Genomic DNA, 27606 nt, shown 5'->3' on the forward strand with positions numbered 1-27606 from the left:
CTGATTATTGTTGCTCCAATAGTAACCAATCACCACTCTTCATGCTTAAACTTAATCACATACTAGCCAATCAGAGGCAGTGTAGGGGCGGGTCTTCAACCACCTCGGGTGCGACAAGAATAAAGTGGTGTAAAAAAAGTACGATCCCGAGAATGAGTCGAAACGCGATAGAGCGCGCCGTTGTACCGTCACGTGATCAACACGTCCCAGGCAGCTGTAATTACGCAGGAAGCAGATTGTTTATCTGCTGTATTATGTGATTTATATTCATTCACAGTGGTTTGCTGCCAAAGCTAATCCATGTGTTAAATTAAAATGTATTTGAATTTCAAATAGTTTATAATCAGACTCTTTCTCTGTCTGGCTGTGGAATTACGTTATGCTTTATGCTTTCTTACACTGTAATACATTTTAGCTCATTAAGTCATGCAGCATTTCCTTGGTATCATGTTAGAAGCATGTGGACTGGGTATTGTTGTACCATATTTCTTTGTTTGTTTTGTCACCCTGCTGGACAAAATATCATATCACTCTAATACAAAAAGACTAATCAACACAGTCTCAACAAAAATTTTAAATAACCTTCACAAAACTAATATTCATTGCATGGTCCTGACTTACAGTGGGTCTGACGTTGTGTTACTGTAGTGATAGAACTTGTAGTGATCAACAGGTTCATAACCTGCAAATTTGTCCATCAAGTGTAATGAATGACTTGAATCACAATATACATCATAATCAAATTATTTGATGTAAATATTAGACAGCTATAGAGGCTTCAAAAAAAGACAAAATCAGTGCGAGTCATACAGTCTGGTTCTTTTGCAATTACAAACCCTATATGTGAAACTCTTGTTGCTTTCAGTCAGAGGTGATCCAGAGAATCACTCAGTACACAGTCTTGTTTTTAAAGGGGCTTTTAATAAAACTTTTCATATGGGGTTGACATTACAAATAGATTCCTGGGATGAACCAAATGTTTGTTTCTGGTAATAAAGAGAGTGTAGCTTTCTTTCATATTTAATTAACTATCCTGGGAAAAATTAAAGGGAAAAAAGCATTAGAGTGTTTAGATATTTTTCTTTTTTTGTGGCAAAATCAGAAAACTCCATCGATGACCCAACGAGCTGCCACATCACAAACTCTTTACAGTATAGCTGCATTTGAAAAGTTAGATCTCAATTTGATCAATGTCAATATTATTGTTGTTATTGTTATTATTATCATTATTATTATTATTATTAATATTTTAGACTTTTATAAGCAGACAAAGTCTTCGCATGGTTCACTCTGCATCTTACATCCACCTGACGCAGGTGTCTAACTGCAATCGCAGCAGGCTGAGTATTAACAAATGGGATTAACAGCTTTAACAAAGGTGAGATAACAGAGGACACACTTGATGGCTTTCACTGCATTACTGACATCGATTCATCAATCCTCTTAATCCTATTCCTTTCACTGGCAGGGAGAATCTTAGAGCTCCTGTTATGGAGGGAGACATGAAGTATATTAATGTCTGCATGTATTGTATTTACATTAGAAAGAGAGGGAACGAGTGACTCCACTCCATGAAACAATTAGTAACTTCAAACTTTAATAAGTTGTCTGTTACATTATGTCATAGTCCTGATGCAAGGCAGAGCATTGTGCCTCATGTCTCTCTACAGTCAGCTTTACATCCTTGTCTTTGTAGGACCAAAAAAACATTTTTTGCCTCATCCCTCATGAATTACTGTTTATCAAGTGATAGATTGATGATTGTTTTATTGCTTTTTACACAGACAATTACTGTAAGAATGAAATTAGCAATGCACATCACATTCAAAAGAAATGGAGTGACTTTGTGTATTTGTGGAACTGTAAACAAATGTAACAATAAAGGGTTTATCATTCACGTAAATGACAGAAAAAATAAAACTGTGAAATGATAAAAAATGAAGAATGTGCTCAATGATTTTTAGCGTATTATTCATATTAAGGAGTACCAACAAGTATCTCAAAAATTGTAGAAATTGTGGGTTTACAATAACGTCTGTGGGTATCTTCTCTGGTGTTATGCGGGATGTGGTTTACAGAGAAGGGATCAGTTCAGCACATGGAATTTGAATGGGCAAGTACAGTAATAAAGTCAACATTTACTTTACATGTGAGGGTCATCTGGCAATAAAAAATACTATCCCTAAATCTGTGAAATTCATACAAATCTGTGTTTCATGTTCTCTTCTCCAATTTAAATGATCACTCGTCGCTGCCCTCTCTGTGTAAAAATTATTTACATGTGTGTACATCCTATGTAATTTAGGTGGTAGCTGGGGCGGCCGCTGCAGTAGTGCCCTCCTCCACCTGGTTTGTGAGCAGGAGGAACTTCAGCACCGGGTCGAGGTACTCCATGACGGTTTCTTTCACGCTTTTCTCCAGCAGGTAACCCTCTGTCTCCATTTCTGTGTTTTCCTCCCCTGTCACCGCCTCCATGGCGGTCTGCAGGAACCGCAAGCTTACCAGCACAGAACCCTGGGAGGGAGGAAGGCGGAGAAATGAGGGAGCGAGTCAGATGTAGAGCAGCATCCATCACAGTGCATGAGGACGAGCAAACAGATGTGTGATGGATGGATACTGTATAATCTCATTGCTGATATGTTTGAATCATACAGCTGCAGGAATTTTATTGTTGACACATTACACATTGTTAAATGTATGATATTAATTCATCCTTGTTCATGTTTTTATAACCTCTTTGCAGCTGTACCAATCCTTAAAGAACCACTTTTAATACAGATACAAAGCACACCTTAGTATCACAAACCCTGACTGAAGCCATTGTGGGACGCTATAATTCTTCTGGTAGTTTACCTGTAAGAGGAAGACTGACAACACTCCAGCACCAATGGTGTTCATCAGACCCATGTAGTAGTTGACCAGGGCCTCTCTGCAGCCTCGGAGGTAGATGTTGAGCTCCTCAGTCTGGTATTCATAGTTGTAATGAGCTGAGTTGTTGGTGAGTTGATACTGGATGCATGGCCGTGGAGAGCTGGGGTTGCAGCAACTGAACGGGACACCGTCTACCAAGTAACGGCCATCCACGTTGCTCTTGATGCGGCTAAGGAAACAAAGGAAACGTGTCAGTTTAAATCTGTAAACACAGCACTGTTACTAGATGTCCTCCTCTTTCCACCTACATTCACTGATGTGAAACTCACTCCTGACATTTTTCCACAACTTACTTTTTCACTTCCTTGGTGCTGAAATCAAGGTAGCGGTTGCTGATCCACTGGACCTCAAACCAGTCCCTGAAGTCACTGTTTCCACAGCACTGAAACTCCATCTGCAGGCGATCGATGTTCTGTTTCTGGAAGCAGCGGCCCGGGGTGTCTGTGTCCTTGTAGAAGCGGATGCCGTTCCTCAAGCCACCCTTCAGAGAAGACTCCAGACTGCCCTTCATCGCATAGCTCATGATGACAGCCAGCAGCATGAGGACAGTGAAGAAACAAGAGACGGCAAAGTAGGGCTTCAAGAGGGTCTTCCAGCGAGGAAACCGCCCGGCGTCCAGGGCATCCTGACAGATCTTTGAAGCAAAGTAGTTGATACCCAAGGAGGCCAGACCAACTATCATGAGGGTGTTGGGGACAACATGTATGTCTGAGTTATCCATCACCTGTAAGTATGTGACACAGTAATATAATCAATATGAGTTTGTTTGAGATGGAAAAATACATCAGAAAGTATCTTGTTAAAAATGATGGACAATCTGTCAATAAACATGTGAAGATGCTGTTTTAACACCTGACAGAAGAAACGTGTTTGCCTGAAATCATCTGAAAATTCAAAATTTATTTTAACATCTAAACTTTGGTAATTGAGTCTTTTTCTATGGCTGCAATTTTAAACGTAGATGGAAAGTTAATGCTCTGTGGGTCTGAACAATGTTTGACCACAATATGTGTGTTGATGAACTCTGAAAGGCTCAAAAGTTGTTTGTGTTTGCTGTTTTGTAAAAAAAATAGCCCTTCATTTATTTGTGGAAGATTTCCTGATTTAATCATTTTCATTCTCAGCATCACAGTCAGACACAAATACTCATGATTAGAGCATTCAGTTTAATCAGAGGCTATTGAGCACCTGAAGCTGTTGTTGGAGGAGAGTGAAAAACAAGCACATAAACTAAAAGACATGCAGTTATGTTCTGTCCCCTGTTAAATGTGCTATTGCACTGCGATGTTCTGGTATACAAGACTGTTTTTAGGTTCTGGTTCCTGCGTTATTAAAATTGCAGAACTGAAAAAGATAACATGGACTGATGATTATATACTCAACAGGAAATGAGTGAGCAGCTTGAACAGGATGTGCAGTGTCGTATATTTTTTGAGGCTGTTTTGGGAAACGAGGCACATTTCATTGATTTATGCAGAAGATCTTTGTATAAGACCGAAGTCTGGAAATTCACAGAGCAGCTGACAGTTAAAGTAGTTGATTTGAGTTAAAAGGAAATAGAAAGCTCACATTTTCTTTTTGTGTGTGTGTGTGTGTGTGTGTGTGTGTGTGTGTGTGTGTGTGTGTGTGTGTGTGTGTGTGTGTGTGCGTGCGTGCGTGTGTGTGTGTGTGAGTGCGTGTGTGTGTGTGTATGTGTGGTGGTTGGGGGGGCATCCAGAATATGGTGGAGTTGTATAGATGTCTCACATTCAGTAACACTGATGACATTGATTTTACTTTGGAGCAAAATGATGGTGTAAGAAATATTGTGGCATGATATGATATCACTTTTGTAAACCTCATAAATTCTGTAGTTTATTTATTTATTGCGTATGTCTTTCATTTTCTTTTGATGTTTCATTTCATTTTTCATTTTCTTCTTCATAATATGCACACATTCATTTGAATTTTTTAAAACCATTAAAGTGTGTAAACAGAATACTGTCATAACCCCAGCTACTGCTATCAAAGGATTTAACCATCGAAATAGACCACGTTGTCACACCGTGGTGAGGTTGTCTTGTCTTGGGTTTGTTTTGTCCTGTCATTTCCTGTTTTATTTTGAAAAGTAATTCTCCTCTCGTTTCAGGTCACTTGCCCTTCCTCATGTGTCTCAGTCTGATTGCCCTAAGTGTTTCCACCTGTCCCCTATTTCCCTCCATGTGTTTAAATAGTCTGTGTTCCCCTTGTCTTGTGCCAGAGTGTCATCGTCCTTGTCCTGCACCAGAGCCTTGGTCCATGTCCACAGCCATAGTAATCGCCATAGTAATCGCCATAGTAAGTCGTATGTACCTCGTGAAGAGTGATTTTTTGTTTGTAATTTTTTCCTTAGCTAAAGTTCATAGCCCTTCGTTTTCCTCGTTCAAGAGTGATTTTTTGTTTGTAAATTTTTTTTACCATAGCTTAGATTCATAGCCCTTTGTTTTTCCTCGTTAGAGAGTGATTTTTTTGTTTATTTCTTGCCATAATTTAGATTCATAGTCCTTGGTTTTTTCCTCTTTAAGAGTGATTTTTTGTTTGTAGCCAAATTATTTTATATAGGCAGATTTTTCCTCCATACGGAGCGTTTTGTGTTTATTTGTTTCTTTTTTGATGAGTTATTTTCCCTCCTCTTGAAGTGTTTATTGTTTCTTCAATGAGTCAGGAGTTTAGTGTCTAGTTTTGTTTATAGCCATTTGTTTGTCACTCGGTCCGAGGTCTCCGGTGAATTCAATAAAAGCCTTTTGTTATCTAAAATCTCTGCATCTGAGTCCTGCTTTGAGTCTCGGCCTGACACACGTCCCTTCTTGTCACAAACATTCTTAATCACTGGAAAATTATATGTCGGTACTTTTAAAAAAATATGATAACATGTTTAAAAATGAAATATGTTTTTAAGGCTGAAAATGAAATTGTTCAAACTATTTCAATCTGGGAAGGAAAAACATCCAAATAAGATAAAATTGTGTAGTTTTGTTAATAATGCAAAGTTGTAATGACAGGCTTCAATAGGGGATTAGCATGATTAAGACTGACAGAGCCTGGTTTATTAAATGATGAGTCAGGATCTAAAGTGGGTCACAGGTCTATCTATCTCTCATTGATCTCCACTTAACAAGGATATTTCTTTGATGGTATCAGATTTATTTTATCCTTTCAAGAAACGTCTCATTTTCAAGTTTTCTCCCAAAATGACAGATAGCATTAAGATGTTCTTGATGTCATTCATGTAAATCACGAATTAGTTTTTAATCACTTACTGCAGTTGGCCCTGAATGTGGCTGCTGAGTTTTGAGTATGAGACAGTTGGACCACACGTTCCAACACATAGTCTCTGTTACACTGAGAATTACACATCACCCATTTTATTTAATCACACTTTAACAATAATTACAATTTTTGGTAACTAAAATGTAAAAGAAAAGTCAATCACTACAAAGCTTTAGAAATATGAAGTAAGCATTAAGCACTAAGCATTTAAATTTTAAAAAGTACCTCTGCCCTCCTGCGGAGCTCCGTCTTAAGGATGCACCCCAGGGTGAAGGTTATGGCCCCGGCCACTGTGGCAAACCAGGAGAGGAGCCACAGTCCCTGGGCTAGCTTCACCCTTTTCTGAAAGGGGAACTTCATCTTCATCACCACCATGGTTGCAGAGAAGGAGTGTTACCGGGGGAATAGGGGAAGGAGAGCGGCGAGGTAACGAGGGACGATGCTGTGTTTCGTCTGTGAGAGAGGAGAAGAGGTGAGAGGCAGGACTCCAAAGGCTCAGAGCTGAAGATGACAAAACTGAAATACAACACGGAATTTGGAAAATAGATTGGTAGCAACAGTGCAAGCGCAATTAAAAACACATTGATGATAACTTTGTGAGAAAAAAAAAAACTTTTTTCTCAAAAAAAAGTCAAGAGAAGTTAGCTCAAAATCCTTGGAGGATAAAATGTTAAAACTTTATATCCCAACTGGTGCGTCTCCAACTGAACACACATCAGTGCATCAAAATTCACCTTATTTTTCTCCCCAGAAAGTGCTGAAAAAAGTCCAGTTACCTCCACCGACCACTGTGTACCGTCCAGTGTGCCACACAGTGGATTTGGCACACTGGATTTGGTGCACCTGGATGCTGGGAGAGTCTTACCTCTAATGCCTACCTATCCTATTAAAGTGGTCTGTGAATCCAGGCCATTGTCAGCTCAGCACCCATCACTCACACAGAGGGACATGGATGACAAACCAAATTGAACCTGACAGGGAGATGGATGTTATCATAATGCATTAACTGTGTAACACATATCCTCATGACCCTACATCAAATACACAAGTAAACTGGAATGAATATGATATTAAAAGACAAATAGACAAAAAAAAAGAGACGTGTATTTTAATAAATCAAGAATTTTGTTTCAGAAGTTTCAGAATAATTCATTTTCAAACATTTTATTTTTTTCCCATCTCTGCTATGTGTGAATTTTGAAGGAAGAGTTGAAAGTTGAAAGTTGAAAAAGTTGAAACAATATTAATGTCTATGGTCAGTGAATTACATTAGGAAGTGTATCTCTTCAGCCAAGGTGGACATGAATGTGTGGTGGAAGAGAGAATAAGAGTTTATTATCTTATAATACCCATGAGGAGCTCAGAGGGATAAATATAACTCTCTCTTTGGTGCCTGCTCATCAGAAGGTTGAGCTGTCTGCAAAAGTTAAATAAGTTTCAGGCAGAACCAAAACAGCATGAAGAGGCTCTTTCATCTGGTAGAAGCAGGGTCATTTCAAAAATATGAAATGACTGATGCTGAGCTGAAAACAGGGCTCTCAGTCACCCGTGAGGGGTCAGTGACGATGGTGATTCAGCATAGTCACTTTATTTCATATACTCATAGATCTAGACTTGATCTAACTCGCCACAGCTTCTAATCACCCAAACAGAAGAAAGTTGATCTGTCGTACTTGAACATTGCAATCATTTCATGTAATATAATAAGAAGCAAAATTGCATTGTAAGCATTCTGTAGTATGGATAGAATGAAATCTGTCCATTTTTAAAACAGTTCAAACACAAACAAGACTGCAATGTTACAGCCATGCTAGCAGATGTGAGGCTGAACAGCCTTGCTGTTACAATGACAATGCTAACATGCTCACGTTTAGCAGGTATAATTTTAGCATGTGTGTTAGCATGCTAATATTTGCTAATTAGCATTAAATAAAAAGTAAACCTGTGGCTGGTGGAAACATCGTTAGTTTTGCAGGTGTTGGGTCAACAGTTCAGTTACCAGTTCATTTTTGACGTGATGGTGATGGATCAGAGGTTAGAGTATCACCAGAGTTATTTCAGTTCATCCTGAGGAGAGCATGAATCTCTGGACCAAATGTAATCGTCATCTGTTCAATAGTTTTTGAGACATTTTTTTTTACAGGAGCTATGTGTAAGTTTTGCTATTGTTACATAGCTAACATTAGCATTAACAACTGTTAACTTACCAGTCTAGAAGAAACATTGTGAGTTCAGCATCAAACCTCAGTCCTTTACTCAACAACAGCTGTCTCCAGCTGTGGAAAGCAACCCTCTTGTTTTGATTCTATTTCTTTCACTTCTTTTTTTTTCTACTGGAGTTAGCATGCTAACCAGCTAGACCCAGCCTGGTTAGCCAATTGTGTCACTTTCCGATGCAGAGTCACTGTAGCTTCCAGTCCGCCCTGAAGAAGTAGCTGCTCAGAGGACGAACTACAACCTCTTGTACTGTAAATCCAACAATGGCTGAGGCTCTTGGTAAGACTGGTAAGTGAACAGCTGTTAATGCTAAGGCTAGCTATGTAGCAATAGCAATAACAACACAAACTAAGAATGTGATTGTCGTGGTGGCGCTGGATCAAAAGTCAGGGGATCATCAGTGTCCTTAGGTTCATCCTCTTGGCTCCATGAATAAATATTTCATTTTCCTCCATACACTAGTTTTTGAGATACTACTTCAGTCTGGACAGACTCTAAGACTAAACCTCTCCTTCCACAGAGCTGCTGCTAACTTGGCTAAGAATTCACTTACACTTACTTATCAACTGTATTTCAACAATAATATGTGAATTGATTCCTGTCCATTGTCCAGTTCTATAAAACATACGAGTTAAAAATTAAGAGCTCTGAAACCGGGATAAAATCCTGCCCTGAGGATACAAAAAGTCCTGACATCCCACTACCACTACCATCACAATTACCACCTCGACCAGAAATGAAACGTAGACAGCTGAATTTATGTCTCATTGTTTTTTAATTTGGTTTATTAGATGTTACATGGACAGAGTTACATGGGTGACATTTACACAAGCTTGTAGAATTTATTCATTTACAAGCGTTTCACTTGGCAGGTTAATTATTGTAGAGGGAATAAATGTTTTGCATGACAGGACAATATTTTTGCATATACACATATATAGTATTTAAAGCTATGACATAGCTGTATTTGTAAGTATACATATGTGTTACTATAACTATAACTACTCACACCACCTTTTAGAACAGGAACATTGATTAACAGAAAAACACTGAAGTCTTTGAGGATGTTTTTACATGCTGCTGAACATTAGGAGTGAACAGTGTTAGACAATAACTTCAAATACATTATTGTGGCTACCTACACAAGAAGTACTGAATCCATAATGTTTCATAGAATAAAGCAAAAGGATAAACTGAACAACTACTTTTTTTCAGCAGAGATGAAAGAACAGGAAAGAAAATGCCTATATCTGCATCTATAGAACAAAAATACATATTATATATATATATATATATATACATACAATACATATGGTAAAATGACATTTTACCATTAAATGACCAAATCTAAACAACTGTAGAGGATGTTTCAATGTAGAGAAAAATATTGTTTATGTTTAAATACATATATTATTCATTTGCCTCCGATGCCACTTAGCAGATGTTGGTTGTACTGATGAAAACTTTTTTATAGGTTTGGTTGAAAGTGAGAGTGTGAGTTGAATATTTTTAATGTGATTATTCATTTTAGTGTGGATTTTTAATGAGAAACAAAGGAAGGAGCTCAGTGTGCAGCCTGAAAAGGGTAAATCCTGTAAGTCTTACAGTTTGAATTCAAACACTAAGTCTCCTCAAAACACATGTAAATTAGTGAGTCACGGAAAAAGAGCTTCATTGACCTTTCCCAGGTAAAAAAAAGGTCACAGTAAATCATGTTTTCAGACACAGGAAACAGTGCACTCATGTTGCTGTCACAGCTGTGTTCGCTCCCCTTTCAACACCTCGTCTGGGATCCCTCCAGTCCAGCCGTGCATCTCAGCCCTGCCATGCCCTTTTCCTTCACCGGACTGTGGTTCACGTATGAAGTGGTTGAGCATCTGTTCAGCTGACTGCAGGCTGGCCAGGCTGCTGTCTGCGTCTGACGTCCTGCTTTCCATCGGCCTGCCAATACCTGCCTCCCTGTCGTTGCTTGTTCTCCAGTGATGAATGATCTCATTATCTAAATCCCCGATAGCTTCATCCCCTGGGTGGTGGAGGTCCATCATGGCCTCCGTGCCTCTCAGCTCCTTTTGCATGTGATGGCGTGCCAGAGGAATTTCCTCCAGGCTAGCTGACCGGATCAGGATGGAAGAGCCGAGGTTTGGACTTGAGGTGATCCTGTAAGTTCCCTCACCTGTCATGTCATCTGACAGACTCTTGAAGCCAGAGGGGCAAGCACTGGTCTGGGGTGCCGGTAGCATCTCATTGTGGATGGTGAACTGGAGATGAGGTATCTGCCGTGGTCGTGCAGAGTGTCGTCTGACAGTTTCCTCGCCCCCGGACTCGCTGTCTTTGTCCATGTCTCCCTCCTGGAATCTCCATGTTTGACCTCTGTTTGATCCTGTCAGTATAAATCGAGGGGTCTCCTCTCCCAGCTCTGACCAGTCAGACTCCTCCTCCTCTGGAACCGACCCCAGGGACTGCTCCTGACTGCCGGCCTTAGCCTTTCCATAGTTCTGGCTGTCCATGAACTGAGCCGGAGGGGGAGCAATGGGGAGAACCACCTGATTAATGGTGTCATCGGACTGAAAATGGAGGTTGGTTTTGTGCAGGATTGATGTTACCTAAGGTCACAAATTGATCAGTTTATTGATTAAATCAAAATAATATAGAAGAGGTTTTAATACTGAATGCTGCATGTACAGAAATCATCAGGAATACCAGGAGATTTTTGAGTCTGTGTTTTCTGGTTTTCCTCCCCTGAATGTGTTTGCATTGAATGTGTTGGTGCAGCCACTGTCTGGCCATAACTCAAACAAAGGTAAAGATCTTACATTGAATGTTTCCACGCTGTTGGCAAATTTTGAATCGGCGAGCTGCTCTGTCAGCACTGAAATACGCTGATTCAACCTCTCACGTTCTCCTTCCATACTCTGAGCCTGACACAGAAAGAACAGGAATAGTTATCACAGATAAACTTTCAGGAAGTTTTGGGACTTTAATATGTTGCAGTTAAATAACTTTAAACCATCCTTAATAACTCGGTAGAAAAAGGCTCCTACGTGTGTCACAACTAGTTTCTATTCATATTAATGTTTTAATAATCGAGGAACTGGTTTGTAGTTTATGTGCAAGAAACATAGAAATACCAGTGATCTCACCACAGAGTGAAGTCTTTGCTGTAGAAAATTATTGGTCTGTTGTGTGGAGGAGCAGTTATCATGTAGTCTAAAATAAGGCAGTCAAAGAGAGAGAGGGAAGTTATTCAACAATAGTATGGCGTATTGCAGTGTACACACAATATCTCACATTGCATGAGCTTAAATAACAGATAGTAGATCATCTTCAGTGTAAAACTGCATCCTTTACCTCTTAAACCGCTCTGTGAGGTTGCTGAGCTCCATACGTGTCCTCTGAAGCTCTGTCTCCAAAACCTTTTGGCTGCTCATGAATTCCTCCCCTAAACACTCCATCCTCACTGCTGTCTTCAGCAAACTTTGATGCAGACCTTCATTCTTCTCCTGTAGTATCCTATCAGGATGGACACACAAAAAGACAAAGTGAGACAATCTTCACAAGCTTTTAATTCATGTATTTAATGATAAATTCTTTCATATTTTTGACAAAGACTCAGGCCAGTGTTTTCTGTGATGTTCACATCCAAAGTAGTTTTGAGCCAGTCAGTCTATACACTGATCACTGTCATGGCTGCCACTTGGACAATGACTTTTACCAGTTAATATAACCAACAGAATTACATCACACTTACATGATTCTACCCAGCTCATGAGTCTTTTCCTGTATTCAAGAACAAAACAAAGTGAGTTTCACAAGAAAAATTACATTCAGAAATTAATTCAGAAATAAATATATACTATTTATTATGATGCACAACAAATGAAGTGAAAGAAATTAGCTGAAAAATGAGAGACGAACAAAGAGCAGTAATTGGCAATGTCAATTTGATGACCATTAGTGTGTGCATGATAACTAATCTATCGTTCAGTAATAACTAATCTATTGTCCACAGTGGCATGAACACTGGTGCCCAAATCAATAGGCAAACAAATGAGTGGAACATTGTTGCATAACCTGTTAATGAGACACGGGCAACTATTGACCTGCCAATAATTTCTTAATGAACATAGTGTGATAGGGGATTTCATGGAAGAGTACAGTCTTGAAAAGTAATGCCATACTTTATGTAAAGATGAGTCAGTGAAGCTCGTCTGTTCCTCGTCCTGACTGGAGGGGCTGCTAGTGTTCCTGGGGGAATCGGCCTTGCTGGACAGAGACTCTGGCTTCCTGTGTGAAGGTGGACTTCCAGCAGAATGTCCCTTCATATGAGTATGGTGGTTGTCATGGTCGAGATCATTGTTTTTGGAGTGATGGTTTGTATTAAAGTAATCTCCATGGTGATGCTGATGGTCTGTACTGTGGTGGTCACCATGGTGATGGTGATGGCTTGGACTGTGGTGGTCTCCATGGTGATGGTGATGGTGATGGCTTGGACTGTGGTGGTCTCCATGGTGATGGTGATGGCCAGGACTGTGGTGGTCTCCATGGTGATGGTGATGAAGTCCACTGTGGTGGTCTCCAGGTGGATGGTGATGGCCTGGACTGTGGTGGTCTTCATGTTGATGTTCATGAAGTCCTCTCCATGGTGATGGTGATGGCCTGGACTGTGGTGGTCTCCATGTTGATGTTCATGAATTTCACTGTGGTGGTCTCCATGGTGATGGTGATGGCCTGGACTGTGGTGGTCTCCATGTTGATGTTCATGAATTTCACTGTGGTGGTCTCCATGGTGATGGTGATTGCTTGGACTGTGGTTGTCTGCATGTTGATGTTCATGAACATCACTGTGGTGGTGTCCATGGTGATGTTCATGAATGTCACTGTGGTGGTCTCCTTGGTGATTGCTTGGACTGTGGTTGTCTCCATGGTGATGTTCATGAATGTCACTGTGGTGGTCTCCATGGTGATGGCTTGGACTGTGGTGGTCTCCATGGTGATGCTGATGAGATTCACTGTGGTGGTCTCCATGGTGATGGCTTGGACTGTGGTGGTCTCCACGGTGATGCTGATGAGATTCACTGTGTTGGTTTCCATGGTGATGTTCATCACTGTGGTGGTCTCCATGGTGATGTTCATGAGACTCACTGTGGTGGTCTCCATGGTGATGCTGATGTGATTCACCATGGTGGTCTCCATGGTGATGGTGATGGCCTGGACTGTGGTGGTCTCCATGGTGGTGATGATGGCCTGGACTGTGGTGGTCTCCATGGTGATGGTGATGGCCTGGCCTATGGTGGTCTCCATGGTGATGGTGATGGCCTGGACTGTGGTGATCTCCATGGTGATGCTGATGAGATTCACTGTGGTGGTCTCCATGGTGATGGTGATGAGATTCACTGTGGTGATCTCCATGGTGATGGTGATGGCCTGGACTGTGGTGGTCTCCATGGTGATGCTGATGACCTTCACTGTGGTGGTCTCCATGGTGACGGTGATGTTGTGAGCTGCGGTGGTCTCTATGGTGATGCCGATGTGTTGGGCTGTGATGCTCTCCATGGTCACTGGATAGGCTGTGGTGTCTGTGGTGACGTGGTGTAGTAGGGCATTCACTGTCTGGATGGTTGCTATGGTGATGGTGACCTGAACTGTGAAGGTCTCCATGGTGGTGTGTTGGTGTGTGGTGACCTGAACTGTGAAGGTCTCCATGGTGGTGTGTTGGTGTGTGGTGACCTTCACGATGATGACTTGGGTCTCCATGGTGATGATGATGAGTTGTGACATGGTCATCTCCATGGGGATGAGCATGGCCATGGTGGTCTCCATGGTGGTGGTGATGAGCATGGTCATGGTGGTCTCCATGGTGATGATGATGAGTTGCACTGTGGTGCTCACCATGGTGGTGAGTTGGGCTGTGGCGATCTCCATGATGATGGTGATGGGATGTGCTATGGTGGCTTCTGTTGTGGTGGTCACCATGGGGATAAGTGGGGCTATGGTGATCTCTGTGATGATGGTGGTGTCCATGGTGATGGTGATGACTTGTGTTGTGGTGGTCTCTGTGGTGATGCTGATGACCTGGGCTATCACAGTCTTCATGGTGAAGATGATGGTGGCTAGAAGTGTGGTCTTCTTGGTGACGGCGGGAGTGCTTATAAGAAGACGAGTGGGAGTGACGCTGAGGAGTTTGAGATCGTGAGTGACGACCTTTCAAACAGCTGATGTCAGTGCAGCTTTTGGCCTTATGGTGCATGTGAGCAGCTGAGTCTACAGAGTGGTGACTGTGGTGATGGAAGGATCTGGAGTGAGAGAGTCGAGCAGAGTGCCGGCTGGTGTGGGAGTGCTTGCTGGAGGTGACTGAGTCTGCGCTGGCAGGTCGACTCCTCTGCTGTCTGGGCTTCTCAGTGCTGCTCTCTACAGCACCGGCTCTAGCAGAGGCCTGCCGTGGACTGCAGGGTCTTTGAGCATCTGTGACCCCAAGAGTGGTGAGTCTCATCGGGCTCAGCACCTGCCGGGTGATCTCATTAAGGAATGCAGAGAACTTCATTTTTTCTTTCATCAAATTCTTCTTGGCTTCACTTTTCCTCCTTTCTTGTTCCTTTGCATCTTCATTCCCATGTCCTTCTCTTTCTTTGGGTCTAGTCAGAGCCTCCATTGATTTGGATTTGCGAAAACTTCCATCATTTCGGGAGCCTCTTGCAATCTTTTGTGTGTTCTTATGGGAGCTCTGGGTGGGGCTACTGTGAGAGGACTTGCCTTTCTCCCGTTTCTGTTTGGCAGAGAGTCTGTTTACATGACCTCTTTTATCTATCAGAGGGGCTGTGTCGTCTCCTTCCTCAAAGTACCTGCGTTTACCAGAAATGTCAGTACAGGACTGTGAATGCTGAGGCTTCCTAAGTGGATGTCTATCCAAACACTCACTGCTTGTCTCAGAGGACAGGCTGGAGGAAGACGTTGAAGAGGAGGAAGAGGAGGAGAAGGAAGAGGATGAGGAAGAGGAGGAGGAGGAAGGGGAGGAGGAGGACGTTGATGAAGAGGAAGAAGAAGAGGAGGACGAGGAGGAACCGGTTGGGGAACTGAAGGAGGTTTCTGAAAGAGAAACATGGCGATGATTTTGCTTGTGATGGTGGTGAGAGTGAGGATGATGAATCTTGTCATTATCACATGGGCGTCGATGGTCCGGGTGATGGTCACTGAAAATACTGTCCTCTGCTGTTGAGTGGCTGCTATCAAAAGAATACATGGGCATTAAAGTCACACTGGAACATAAATACTGAATGTTCACATCTCTTGGTCTATTTAAAAATGAAACACAGATTTTATGAATGAATTACAGGCATGTCATGTTGCTCAAAGAAAGGCCAGACTTACTCTTGGCTGTCATTGCCATCTGGCTGATGTAACTTTTGCTGGTAGTGCTGATGACGGTGGCCTTGGTTTTGGTGATGGTGCTTCATTTGTTGAGATTTGGAGTTTGCCACCTTTCCACGCTTGTGGTCTTTTTCTTGATGGTCACACATTTCAGAATTATGACCTTTTCCAGCTCCGTTGTTGTGGTGGAAATGTTTCTCCGTCGGCTGAGAGCTGCCCTCAGAAACTGGCACAATATTGATCCCTGGAGAAATATTGTACTTCTTTACTACTTTGTTACATAATTCACTCTGCTATGGCCATTTTTCTCTTTCTCTATCCATTTACAACACTTCCACAGAAATAGAAACATGGAAATATTTAAATTTGAATGCGTACTATTATGGTTGTAAATTAGAGAAAAACATAGTGATGATGAAAATGTCGTTACATGTCGTTACATTATATGATTGATAATTACTTCTTCATAAAGCTATACTGGTTTACTACAGCAGTGACATGGTTGCTGGTCACTTTAACGTGCATAATTTCTGATTTGTACTAAAGTATGACTAAAAAATGTAAATTTTTGCAAAACATACTTAATGAAGTGCTACATGCAGTAAAAAGGCAAATATTCCAAAGCAGTCCCATGCAGACATGCAGCTTTGTAAATTACAAACACACTAAGACACATTGAATAATGAAAGAAGTTTCAGAGACGTTATCTCAGATATTTGTCTTTAACTTATCTACCATACAGTGAACATCTGTACTTACGTTGTCAGAGAAGCCTCAGGAAGGACACAGGCGATCTGTTCATTGATGCTTTGTATCAGAAACACAGCGATTCTCTGTCTGCGATGCAACTTGTAATTGAAGTGTGAAGCACATGTGAAACACTCACAGTCACACATCAATATATACTCCTGTGCCGTCCAATGACAGCGGGGCCAGCTGTTACACGCAACTACTTTGAACTGTATTAAACTCTAGTGCATACTGCTGTGTATATGATGGCTAATGCATTTATTTTAAAGATACCAACATGGATTAGTAACATACTGTACTGTGCATTTATAAAATCAAAACTACAAACTGATGGTCAGTGCATATTGTACATTTGTATGATATATTCTTCCTGAGTCTTGCTTGTTGCACATAATTAATTAATTAATTATAATTAAATAATTTTAAATTGTTCTTTTCTGGGATCTTCGGACAATGCTACAAGGATTACAGACATTTTATGGTTTGTTTGCAAATTATGTTTAATATCTATGATCTGAGTCACTGTACCAAAGTGTCAGGTAAACTCTATATAACTGGGATGGTAGTGTGTGTGTGTGTGTGTGTATGTGTGTGTGTGTGTGTGTGTGTGTGTGTGTGTGTGTGTGTGTGTGTGTGTGTGTGTGTGTGTGTGTGTGTGTGTGTGTGTAATATCTTCTTGTTATTACTTATGTTTTTAGAATATTCACAAAACAACTTCCCACATGTCAGAATGAGTCACTGCTTGTTTTGTTAATGTGAAAATATTCCTGTGATGATGCTGAGCTTAAAACTGCTTTAAACTTGAAGTAAAAAGGTACAAAAAACGAATCACTCCGGATGTGAAGAGTTCAACTCAAAGGTTATTTTTCCACCTGCGATTGTCATGAGATCAGAGACGAGCTGTGCTGCTTACAGTACGCATGTTAACTACAAAGTGGCAGGTTATTGATCAGGATGTCCCTATTATGTCAGGCCAATGGGCAATCTCATAACTCAGAGTCACTGACAAATAATTGAACTCCAATAGAGTGACAAAGGCAATTACACACCATGAAACATCACAATGTTATATTAAACCACTCATGGCGGAAACCATTTTATATTCCAGGAGACGCATCAGATGATACAAACCACAGCTCTGTGTTGTACAAGTGCAGCATCTGTCAGCCTCATTGTAATCTGGCATCATGTATGATCTTCATGGCCGCCGGCAGCTTTCCCTGCATCAATGTTGCATGGCTCAGATCCACTGACAATCAATGGCAAACCTACGCCGCTGCGACTGTTTGCCAGACACAATGGAAAGTTAGAGGTGGCAACGGACAGTCACATGCAAACGCGTGACGTATTGGTGAATATTTATAATAGCCTGCAGATATCTACACTTGAAATACGAGGATTCTCAAGGACAGCGTGTGACAGAGTTACATCACACAAGATCAAGATCATCATGGGCCCAATAATGAATGCAGCAGCGTCTGTGCCAGAGCGCTGCCGCACTGTCATTGGTGTGGAATTACATACTAATGAATGCATTTTCCACATGCAGCTAGTTGTTACAGCTTTCGGTAAAATGACTTAAAATTAGTGAGGAGGAAATACAATGGAAGCCTATAGGGACTATATTCAATATATATATTCATAGGATATTGTAATTCCACAATAGCATCATAATTCTCCACATACAGTATGTATGTGATATTACAATTAAAATGCATTTTCATTTTCATTCTCACATACTTGTATGAGGATTCTCGGACCATATTAAAATGAAAATGGAAAAGCTGTTTGACATTTCATTTTCAAAGTCATACCCCGCTGCACAGTGGACAATATTCAAATGTTAATTCAAAAACTAAAATGCAGTTTTCTAACAATTTGAAAATGAGAAAAGCATTAGACAACTAAAGCCTTAACCTGCTACAATGGAAAATATTTAAATGCAATATGCAAAACATCGATCGCATTTTCATTTATATGGCACCACGCTCTCTTGGGGTCAAAATAAAAATGAAAATGCAATTTTATAACAATCCGGAAATGAAAATGGCATTTGACATTTTATTTTCAAAGTCTCGAGCTGCCCTACAGTGACAATATTCAAATGCAATGTGCAGAAAAACGGCCCCAGTCTGTTACATTTTCATTTACATGTACTTGTTACCATCATCTCTGTCAGGTGATTGAACATTTGCCAGTGTCAGAGCTGAACAATCCAGAGTCTCTTAACGTCACTCACTGAGTCTTTGACCAACTGAATGTTTTTGGTGACTCTCCGGCCACTTGCAAAAGTATAAACAGAATATCAGGATGTTACGTTGTAAAGAAAAGATTTATGAACAGATCAACACGCAGCCATCCCCTGCTGTAGTGCATCACACATGCAGTGTAGAAGCACAAACACATACACTGCCAAAAAAAGGAAGGAGCTAGAAATAGATATAATAATATAATAGAAAAAGTAAAGTTTTCTTAGTGGATTTGAATTTAAATTGTAAACTGACTGAAGTATTGTTAGGGTTTAAGGTTGGATAATGCTATCAATTCATTGATCTGCAGGTTTTAAATGCCAGTTGCCCAGTGTCACAAACAACAATAATTTGGTGTTACAGAAAGGAGGCAGAAAACACAAAGCAAAAGAGAGAAAAACGTTTCAACTGACTCTAAATAACAACACAAACAAAACATCTAAAATTCATCCACATGAAAGCCTGGAGAACTAACTGGATATTATGTAACAAGACAATATTTCTAATAGGCTCCTAAGTTGGGTCTTAATTTTGAGCCACAACTCCTGAACAAAATATCTTATACCAGAGTACAGTATACAGTTATTGTTCAAACTGAAACCACTGACATCAATGTCATTCACATAAATAATAAATTAGTTTTGAAAAACAAGTGTATAGAGCACTGCAGTGTAGAGTCTCACTGTGGACTGCAGCCTTTCAAAGCCACTGATGTAGGAGAGATGTTTCTGTAAACAGCCTGTCCACTGACCTGACCCTGGTCTCTGTCCCTGCCCTGAACTCACAGACTCTCACAGGACCTCACGGAAGGCGTCCTGAGCTGGATTCACCACCAGGGGGAGCGATACGCAACATATTTGTGGCGCCACTGCAGGGCACCAGTGACGCCTCTCATTGGGTTTTCTGTAAGGAGCTGGTCTGACTGTCTGAGTTCAAGTTCAGAGTGTGGAGACACAAGGTGGAGAATCTAGTGTCCACCTTCTCCTTTTTAGAGTTCATTCTTCTATTTACTATAAGGTTGTTTATATCAGGGATACAACAATGTGACATTATGCACAACTTTCAATGAACTTTTAATAACTTTTTTTTTCTGCATATAGGAATGCAATTTCACAAAACAAACAAGAAGTTGACAACAAATGAATGATTATAAAGCAGAACCCATCCCATGAAGATGAAGCATGTTTTTCTTATTCACAATGTTAACACAGACTTTTATTATGGAGACAGAAATCTTCATAGTGTCTTTTCACAGTGAAACACTGTTTGAGAGAGTAAATGAGTGTTTACTTGCTGTAACTCTTCTTGGCCTTTTTGTGTGATTTTGAAAAATTATTCATGAATGTTCTCACTTGAGTGCAACAATTTACTGTGATAGCATCCAAATGCTGCTGACAACCAGCAGCTGCTTTATCAGAAACAGGCAACAGAATTTGTCTGAGTAAGGGTTAGACGACATTTTAGAAATCCTTCACTCTTAATTTTGCCTGTACACCGCATTAGATGATGGTAACTATCTATGGACTTTAAAAAATATTAAAATACTGAAATTCTGTAGTATTCCCATTTAATAGACAGTCAAAAACATCAGGGAAATGTACATACAGTATATATGGCAAATCTAAAAGCAATGCACTCAATTTCAGAAATAATGCACACCCATAAATAGTTATGTATTAATCACGTGTGGGGTATTTGATTCCAGTTGTGAAGGCCACCTCTGGCCGCTCAGTTCAAATCAGCTTGTGGAATCAGGTTCTGACTGTGTAAGTGTTACTGAGCGTTTCCTTGCTGATCATATACATTCTGACATTCTACCAGCAAAAGATGTTCTTTCAACATCAACAGTGTATATTTAGTTTCTACTGAACTTAAAAAAAAATTAACTTAAAAAGATCACTGACAAGTGTTAGCTGGAATTGGAAATATAAATATTGCCCCTCTTTGTCAATAGCTATTCAAAGCAACATGAACTGGATCCTTTGTCTCTACGCTTCAGGCCTTGGTCACCACTGGAGTTTTCAGGTTGCTCTGCTTGGATCACAGGAAACCTCCTGAATGTTGTGAGATATTTTCAGTGTCTGGCATGTTTCTAATGCCTGATGTAAACGAATGGAGCCAGGGACTGCCTCCACTCTCTTTTCCATTCAAGTTGGGCAAAGCTCTCTCTATTGGGCTAACCGAGTATTAGAAAGTCCCACTTCAGCTCGTTCTACACAAGCCTATGTTGTGTAACACAGAAGGAAAAGAAGGAATCAATGCTTGTTATCAGTTTTTCCCCACACGAATGTTGGGGTTAAGAAGAGGATCTAAATTTGGGTCTGAGCCAGCCGAGGCACGTCCAAGTTTAGCCATGATGATTATCAACGTAAAGAATCCAAGAACTCCGACCAGAAGAAGCATGAAGACCCGCTGTTTCCAGGACAGGGAAGTCCGTTTTCCACCCGTGCGGTTCCTGAAAAGATGAATAAATGAAAAATAAATAAAAATCAGAGCTCACAAAACCATGTCACTGCGATTTATTCAGAGTGTCAAAGCAATAAAAGAGCTCAAATTCATAATACTAACTTGAGAATTCGAGCAAACCAACTTAACGCTGGTCGCCGCCGGTACTTGTCGTCATCAAAGTCGATCTGTGTGACAGAGCTGTGACCAACGTCCCGTGTGTCGTAGAGTTTTCTTGGGGAAGACGCTGGAGAATAACAACAAACAATCTTATTTCTCTTTCAACAAAGTTGGCAAAACTTCAGTGTTCGCACTTCAGTGTGTGATAAAACTGACGTAGAATTTTCTTCTGAATGTTTGAGGAAATAGAAAGCTGTAGAGAGTGGACTCAGAGGGCGTGTCATTGCTTCACCTGAGTGTATTGTGATTGTGTCACTGGTGGTGGCAGTAGTGAAGTTGATCACAGCGTGCTCCTGCATATTTGGATCCCCATTTTTACGAAGACCTCCAAGGTCTTCCTGTGCTGGGGGTGAGATGGAGTTTGGTGGAGGGGTGAGGCTGGTGTTGTAAGAGTGGCTGGGGTAAATGTTACTTTGTTCTTGTGCTGTGGAAACAAACAAGACCAGGTAAAAACCTAGTATCTGTCTGGACCGCCTATAGTCATATCCTGATTTTATAACTGCGACATGGTCGTCTGACAGAATCAACTAACACATTAATGAACAACAAAGACTGAGCTGTGATTTCAGGATTTACTGTAACATGGTCACTAAGAGAGAAGTTTAGAAGAGACAGATTATCTTTGTTTTTTTAAAGTTACTTTTTCAGGCTTTTGTCTTTAATACAGTCATAGTGAGAGAGAGAGAGAGAGAGAGAGAGAGAGAGAGAGAGAGAGAGAGCAAGAGAGAAGAGAGAAGAGAGAGAGAGAAAGAGAGAGAGCGAGAGAGAGAGAGAAGAGACAGAGAGAGAGAGCGAGAGAGACGCAGCAAATGGTGACAGACAGGACTTGAACCCGGGCCGCCAGGGAAAGGACTAAACCCAAATGTGACGCACTCCACCAGATGAAGAACAGACTATCTCTCTCACAGAGCAACAGCCTCCGTCTGGATCCACAATACTTTAGTCTTTATTTACTTCAACTCCAGAACTTTCACAGAACGTTTATTAGAGGCAGGTCTTCATGTCTAACTCTCTCTCTCTGTTTTAGACGTAGAGTTGGTCATAGTGTTTTAGTACGAAAGCCTCGTTACGGATGACTTCTCTCCCTCTTCTCCTCCTCCCTTTCCCTCTCCCTCCCTCCCTCCCTCCCTCCCTCTCCCTCTCCCTCTCTCCTGCTCGCTCTGCCCAGTGTGTGTTATCTTTAGTTATTCCTCTGCCTACTTTACTAATAACAATACATGTAATGAAAGTACTTTATGTGCTGTAATGGAGGCAAGGCTCAGTGTATTGGAAGCACTCCTCCTCTCCACATTCATGATTATAGGGTAGGCCCTACTGCTGCCGTCCAGCAGAAGAAGAGAGTTTCATTATCTGATCATGTTGCACAATGTTGACTTTCACCATAAACTGAACCTCTTAAATAATCCCATGTGATCAGCTACAAAACAGACCTGATAGAAATGCACATGTTGAAAAAAGTAAACATTAGGGCTCACCATCAAATGTTGACCAGTCAGTATAATCAGTGACATCATTAGCTGTGGTCTCCTCGAGGACCCCGATGGGCTCTTCAATCTGTCACATCACATTTTAATCATGTTAGAAACATTACCTCTGAGCACTGCTGTTTAAATACAAGCAGAGAGAGCACAGCTCTGAATGTGTGCTTTGTTTTCAGGAAGACCGATTTAACTATAATAGGTCCTTACCAGCGGCAGCCCTAAACCAGCTCTAGCCCAGTTAACAGATGACAGCTGTTCTTTCAGCACATCGGCAATTGGGCTGGCCAGATTGGAGGGGGGAAACACTGGACCCTGACAGGTGGGACACTGGTATCCAGCTGGAGCCGTGTGGAGGGGGAGCCGAGATGCCAGGTTATTAAGACAGGCCCAGTGGAAGACATCTGTGGATGGCAGAGACAGTTCAACGTCACGGCAACAGGGATGGGATTTCACTGTGTTTGTTGTTGGTTCAGTTGAACTGCTCGTTTAAACATCAGAGGATCTGCTGGACACAGGGGACCATGTATTCCCATGAGTTTATAATAAACAGGAACTTGATAATCTTACCGTAGCAGACAAGTCTGACAGTGTCTTGAGCAGTCAGGGGAATATTACACAGAGCACAGTTGGGGTTGTAGTCACTGTCCTGCAGCCACTGCAGATACGACTGTACGATACACTGAAGGGCAGCAGGTGAAAACACAAGAGTTTTATTGTGAACACATTATGTTACAAATTTTACACAATTACACATCATGTGACGCTTGTTCACCCACTGACCTTGTTGTGGTTGGAGACGAGGCAATGCTCGCACACATTGACACGATGTTCGAAGCAGAATAAATTGGTCACCTTTCTCTTCGGGCACTTGCAGAGACCCATATCCACCTGTGCTGTTTGGATGACAAACAAACAACTGCAGGTTTGTGTTGGATGCATACGACAAGATGATTTTATACATAACAGACTGGCCTCCTGTTTAGTAGCAAGAATAATGTGTCTTCAGTGCTAGCAAAAACATGACATTAAAAGTTTTTTACTTAATCAATTTATCTTGAGGCTAATCTTCTCTTGACTAAAGACTTTCCCTTTTTCCTGACGACCTGAACTTTCCCCAGACACACTGCTGTGGGCATAGTTTCGCTTGTGACCAATTTGAGTCAAGCAAATTCCTCACTTTCCTCCATATTGTGAATATAAACTTAAGGAAATGCATCATTGCATTATTATATTAAAGTTAAGATAATTTGCTGGTTTAGCCAAATACAGACTTGTCTGTTACTCGATTGATTTTTCCACAGAATCTCCATATATTGGAGGACTTCAGCCGTGTTGCTCACTCTTATGTTAGTATCTCCTTGGATTTTAGTTATAATGATATAGTATATATGTTGCCTGAGCGTACAGGTTTATTATACGTCCCAGCCCACGAGCAATATTGGGCTGGATGCTGATTTTTGTTTGGCATGCTGAGGTCGGGTCAAATATCTGCAAGTAAAGTTCAACACACAGCAGGGATCCACATTATGGCTCCAAACACATGAGCCACTAAAGTCCCTTTTCTGATGGAAAACTGAACAACATGAGAGGGCTACACGCTGACACTGTCCTACAGACCACGAGGAAAAAGAACAGAGTGAGACTAAACACAAGATGAGAGGTTTGATCAAAATATAACAATTTCTATCGACTATTCTAACGACTTCTATCAGGCTAAATAAAACTGTGCAGGTGACCTCACAGATACTTTAAAATGTGGATGATCGGTACTAATAATGCTCTTAAAAAACATTTGTTTCTATTCTATTTACAACTTACCTAATAAAAGATGTATGACTAGTTTAATATTCAGCTTGTTAACACTTTATAAATCATTTATAAGCTGTTATGACACATTGGATAAAAAGGGCAACAGTGACCTGTTGCTTGCCAAATAGTGAGCCCACGTGTCTCTGCTGCTGTGTAGCTGCTGCTTCATCACGTTTGTTCAGTTACTAACAATGAACCACCGTCAGCAACTTCATGGTCAGAAAGTTTCATCTGGCAGATCACATGATCATATCACATGACCAGATTCATCCTCATAATAATCACAGCTGTTGATCAGATATTACCATGGAGATGCTTTCTGCTGGTTGGTCTCTTCTTTAGGACTTTAACATCCAGGTAGAACACAGGTGGGAACCTTCCTTTACCTGGTGAACTGCTCACCCATTCTTTGTCCCACTGTTCACATCTCTGCAATTCTCCCTCCATCACCATCCATTAACTTGATGTTGCCAAATAGTGAGCCTGCATCAATGTATGAAACTTGTTTATAATTGTTTATTTATGATTTATAAAGTGTTAACAACCAAATGAATAACCTGTTTATGGACCATTTATAAATCCTGTGGTACCAAACATTTTAACATGTGTTTTCTAAACTTTGCAGGCAGACCCTGCAGGGCTTGTTGTGCTTGTTTTTAGGTTTAGTCTCAGTGGAGTCAATGTCTCAACCATTTACATACTTGAAGAGCCAGGCTGGGAGCGACACACACATCCATTCACATATTTGTACCTCCGACCCAAACCTTATTAAATGACATTTTCTGAGGTTTATGGTCAGGTTAATAAGGGCTTGTTGATCATACTTTACTAATGATGCCCTCCCAGTTGTCATGTCACAAGCATTAGACAGGATGGATGGGACAGTCCAAGGTGAGGGTGGTAATACCTCTATTATATTGTCATGTTGTATTAGAACTGCCATTTTCCTGGTTAAATAATCGTTATATTATGGATAGCTACAGGCTATCGGGTTAACATGCCATTCAATTTCATTATTACCTGTTTAACAATGGCACCAAGCTGTAAATGTTACTCATGGTGACGTGATTTGTATTTCTTCACCTGCACCTAACGTGACGTTTTAACGAAGTCAACACACGTCACACCTTCCGGCAGGTCACGAGTATAACTTCATGTTTCAGCACCGACACTTCATCCCAACATTTATCTGAGCTAACATTAGCTGCTAGCTTAGCTGGAAGTTGTCAGGTGAGGTGACGTTGGCGAGCTGAACTAGCTAGCTGCTGGAGTTCAGGAAGTGCCGACGCCAGTGACAAATAACTACATGTTACCTGTCACAAAGACTTTAATCAAGTCCCGTTGGTGTCAGGTGTTGTCCGTCTGTCATTTAAGCTTCCCCGTCAGGGTCCCACTGAAGGCGTCTCCACAAGCTGTCATCAGTAAAGTTGACTGCAGCTAGCTGAGTCCTTCCTCTCTCTGTTTATGTGCCACGTCTCTTCCGCTTCTTGTCTCTGTGTCACGAGCCAGGAGCTGCAGTCTGCCCCCTGCTGGGCCGGAGGGTATGTTCGTGGACATTCATTGTTCTAGTGGGAACATTTGACTGTCTGACATATGGTGTAGGCTTTAGAAACATGTACGGCGTAAGTCTATTTGTTTTTTCTCTTCTTCTCTTATTTAATAAAAGCACATTACTTCACACTGCACTGGAGGATGTTCTTCTTCACAGCTCCCAAACAGGTTGTACAAGACATGCACTAACTTGTTAATTAGATACATAATAAGTGACCTAAATGTTCATTTCTCATTTTGTATTGTTCAACAAAACATTGTGTCTTTCCTCCCCGCCCAAGACTGTAATCCCTCAGACATAGAAATATTTATATAATAAATTGTAATCCAACATAGAAATTAAAAACAAGTTGAAGTTGATCTGGTTTTAATTTGACTTTAAAACACATTTTTGCCTTTTTTTTTTTTTTTTACAGGATTTTCTGTGTTGATAATGTCGCCCTGAAGCCTGTCTTTTAAAACAGGTAACAGCTTTTTAAAACACTTGATCAGATGTACTTTTTTTTTAATAAGAATAAGATTTTAATAAACAAATATCTACTGATCCCACAGCAACAAAAGGAACTACAAGAATAGACATATAGTACTGACAAGGAACCTATAATTCATGAGTGTCCACTAAATGCAATAGGTAGTGTGGAGCATAAAAAAATACTCTTTGTACATGTGTCGTGCTGAATTACAGTGGAGAGGCATCAAAGTGATGAAAACGTCAAGTGTAAAACATTCACATTTTCCCTTCCGTCAAAGACAGCATGAGAGGAAGTTCAGCTCCTGGTTCAGCTGGGCTCCTGCCTTTGTGTAAGTTTGTGTCAGGCTGCAGTTTGTGTTTTCACTCAGCAGGTGGTGCGCAAACTTAGATCCAAAAGCTGCTTCCAAAAGTCCAAACAACGCTGGGTTCAATTATTCACCAAAAGCTGTCGGTGCAGACAATGTAGTTATAGATTATTGATCTTCTATCTGTATTTGTGAATATTTTAAATAGATATCAATGATTACAGGGATTAACGATCATAAGCATTTGAATTACTGCAGTGACTTCATTCAAAGTAAAAAACAGAGGAGAATGGATGTTATGAAGGAGTATTGTAGCTGTTCCTGCGCTTATAATCAGCAGATCACCGGGATGATTTGATTACAGCAAAATGTGTGTCGTCATTTGATCTAATGATGTTGTCTTAATGAGCAACGTTTGGTCTCGAGAAGAGTATGTGCCAAATGTCATAAATGTAAATGGGAGGAAGGAGACAGTAAGAGACTGTAAACGTAGGAAATGACCGTCATAAAAACCTTGGCCATCCTCGACAGACATCAACACGGTTACAATCGTTCAGAGCTGC

At 40.9% G+C, this 27606-nt stretch overlaps 2 protein-coding genes across 4 annotated transcripts; both read right to left on the bottom strand.

Annotated features, from left to right (window-relative positions):
- Positions 1 to 1750: 1750 nt before the first annotated feature.
- On the bottom strand, positions 1751 to 7073 carry LOC111222164 (peripherin-2-like). Of its 2 annotated transcripts, none has more exons than XM_022745753.1 (5): positions 6996 to 7073; positions 6445 to 6672; positions 3225 to 3655; positions 2854 to 3100; positions 1751 to 2514 (listed from the first exon to the last, which is right to left on the bottom strand). In XM_022745753.1, the coding sequence occupies exons 2-5, from the start codon at positions 6592 to 6594 to the stop codon at positions 2302 to 2304; spliced, it is 1041 nt and encodes a 346-aa protein (XP_022601474.1). In that variant the 5' UTR covers positions 6595 to 6672; positions 6996 to 7073; the 3' UTR covers positions 1751 to 2301. The 2 variants fall into 2 exon arrangements, with proteins under 2 accessions (XP_022601474.1, XP_022601473.1); XM_022745752.1 differs by having other exon boundaries at positions 6954 to 7072.
- A 12808-nt stretch (positions 7074 to 19881) lies between these two features.
- Positions 19882 to 26180, bottom strand: zfpl1 (zinc finger protein like 1). Of its 2 annotated transcripts, none has more exons than XM_022745896.1 (8): positions 26029 to 26180; positions 23687 to 23794; positions 23474 to 23585; positions 23114 to 23307; positions 22901 to 22979; positions 21658 to 21849; positions 21369 to 21492; positions 19882 to 21255 (listed from the first exon to the last, which is right to left on the bottom strand). In XM_022745896.1, the coding sequence occupies exons 2-8, from the start codon at positions 23786 to 23788 to the stop codon at positions 21069 to 21071; spliced, it is 990 nt and encodes a 329-aa protein (XP_022601617.1). In that variant the 5' UTR covers positions 23789 to 23794; positions 26029 to 26180; the 3' UTR covers positions 19882 to 21068. The 2 variants fall into 2 exon arrangements, with proteins under 2 accessions (XP_022601617.1, XP_022601616.1); XM_022745895.1 differs by having other exon boundaries at positions 19883 to 21255; positions 23687 to 23799.
- Between the last annotated feature and the right edge of the window lie 1426 nt (positions 26181 to 27606).

The sequence above is a fragment of the Seriola dumerili genome, unplaced genomic scaffold (assembly GCF_002260705.1).
Source record: "Seriola dumerili isolate Sdu_G_001 unplaced genomic scaffold, Sdu_1.0 BDQW01000091.1, whole genome shotgun sequence".
Classification (NCBI taxonomy): domain Eukaryota; kingdom Metazoa; phylum Chordata; class Actinopteri; order Carangiformes; family Carangidae; genus Seriola; species Seriola dumerili.

Coding starts and splice junctions, on each gene's coding strand:
- zfpl1 (XM_022745896.1), bottom strand. CDS start 23,788: ATGGGTCTCTGCAAGTGCCCGAAGAGAAAGGTGACCAATTTATTCTGC. Junction 23,586..23,686: donor TCGTCTCCAACCACAACAAG/GTCAGTGGGTGA, acceptor GCTGCCCTTCAG/TGTATCGTACAGTCGTATCT. Junction 21,256..21,368: donor TGGTTTGCTCGAATTCTCAA/GTTAGTATTATG, acceptor TCATCTTTTCAG/GAACCGCACGGGTGGAAAAC.
- LOC111222164 (XM_022745753.1), bottom strand. CDS start 6,594: ATGGTGGTGATGAAGATGAAGTTCCCCTTTCAGAAAAGGGTGAAGCTA. Junction 3,656..6,444: donor AGCTCCGCAGGAGGGCAGAG/GTACTTTTTAAA, acceptor ACATACTTACAG/GTGATGGATAACTCAGACAT. Junction 2,515..2,853: donor TGTCAGTCTTCCTCTTACAG/GTAAACTACCAG, acceptor CCTCCCTCCCAG/GGTTCTGTGCTGGTAAGCTT.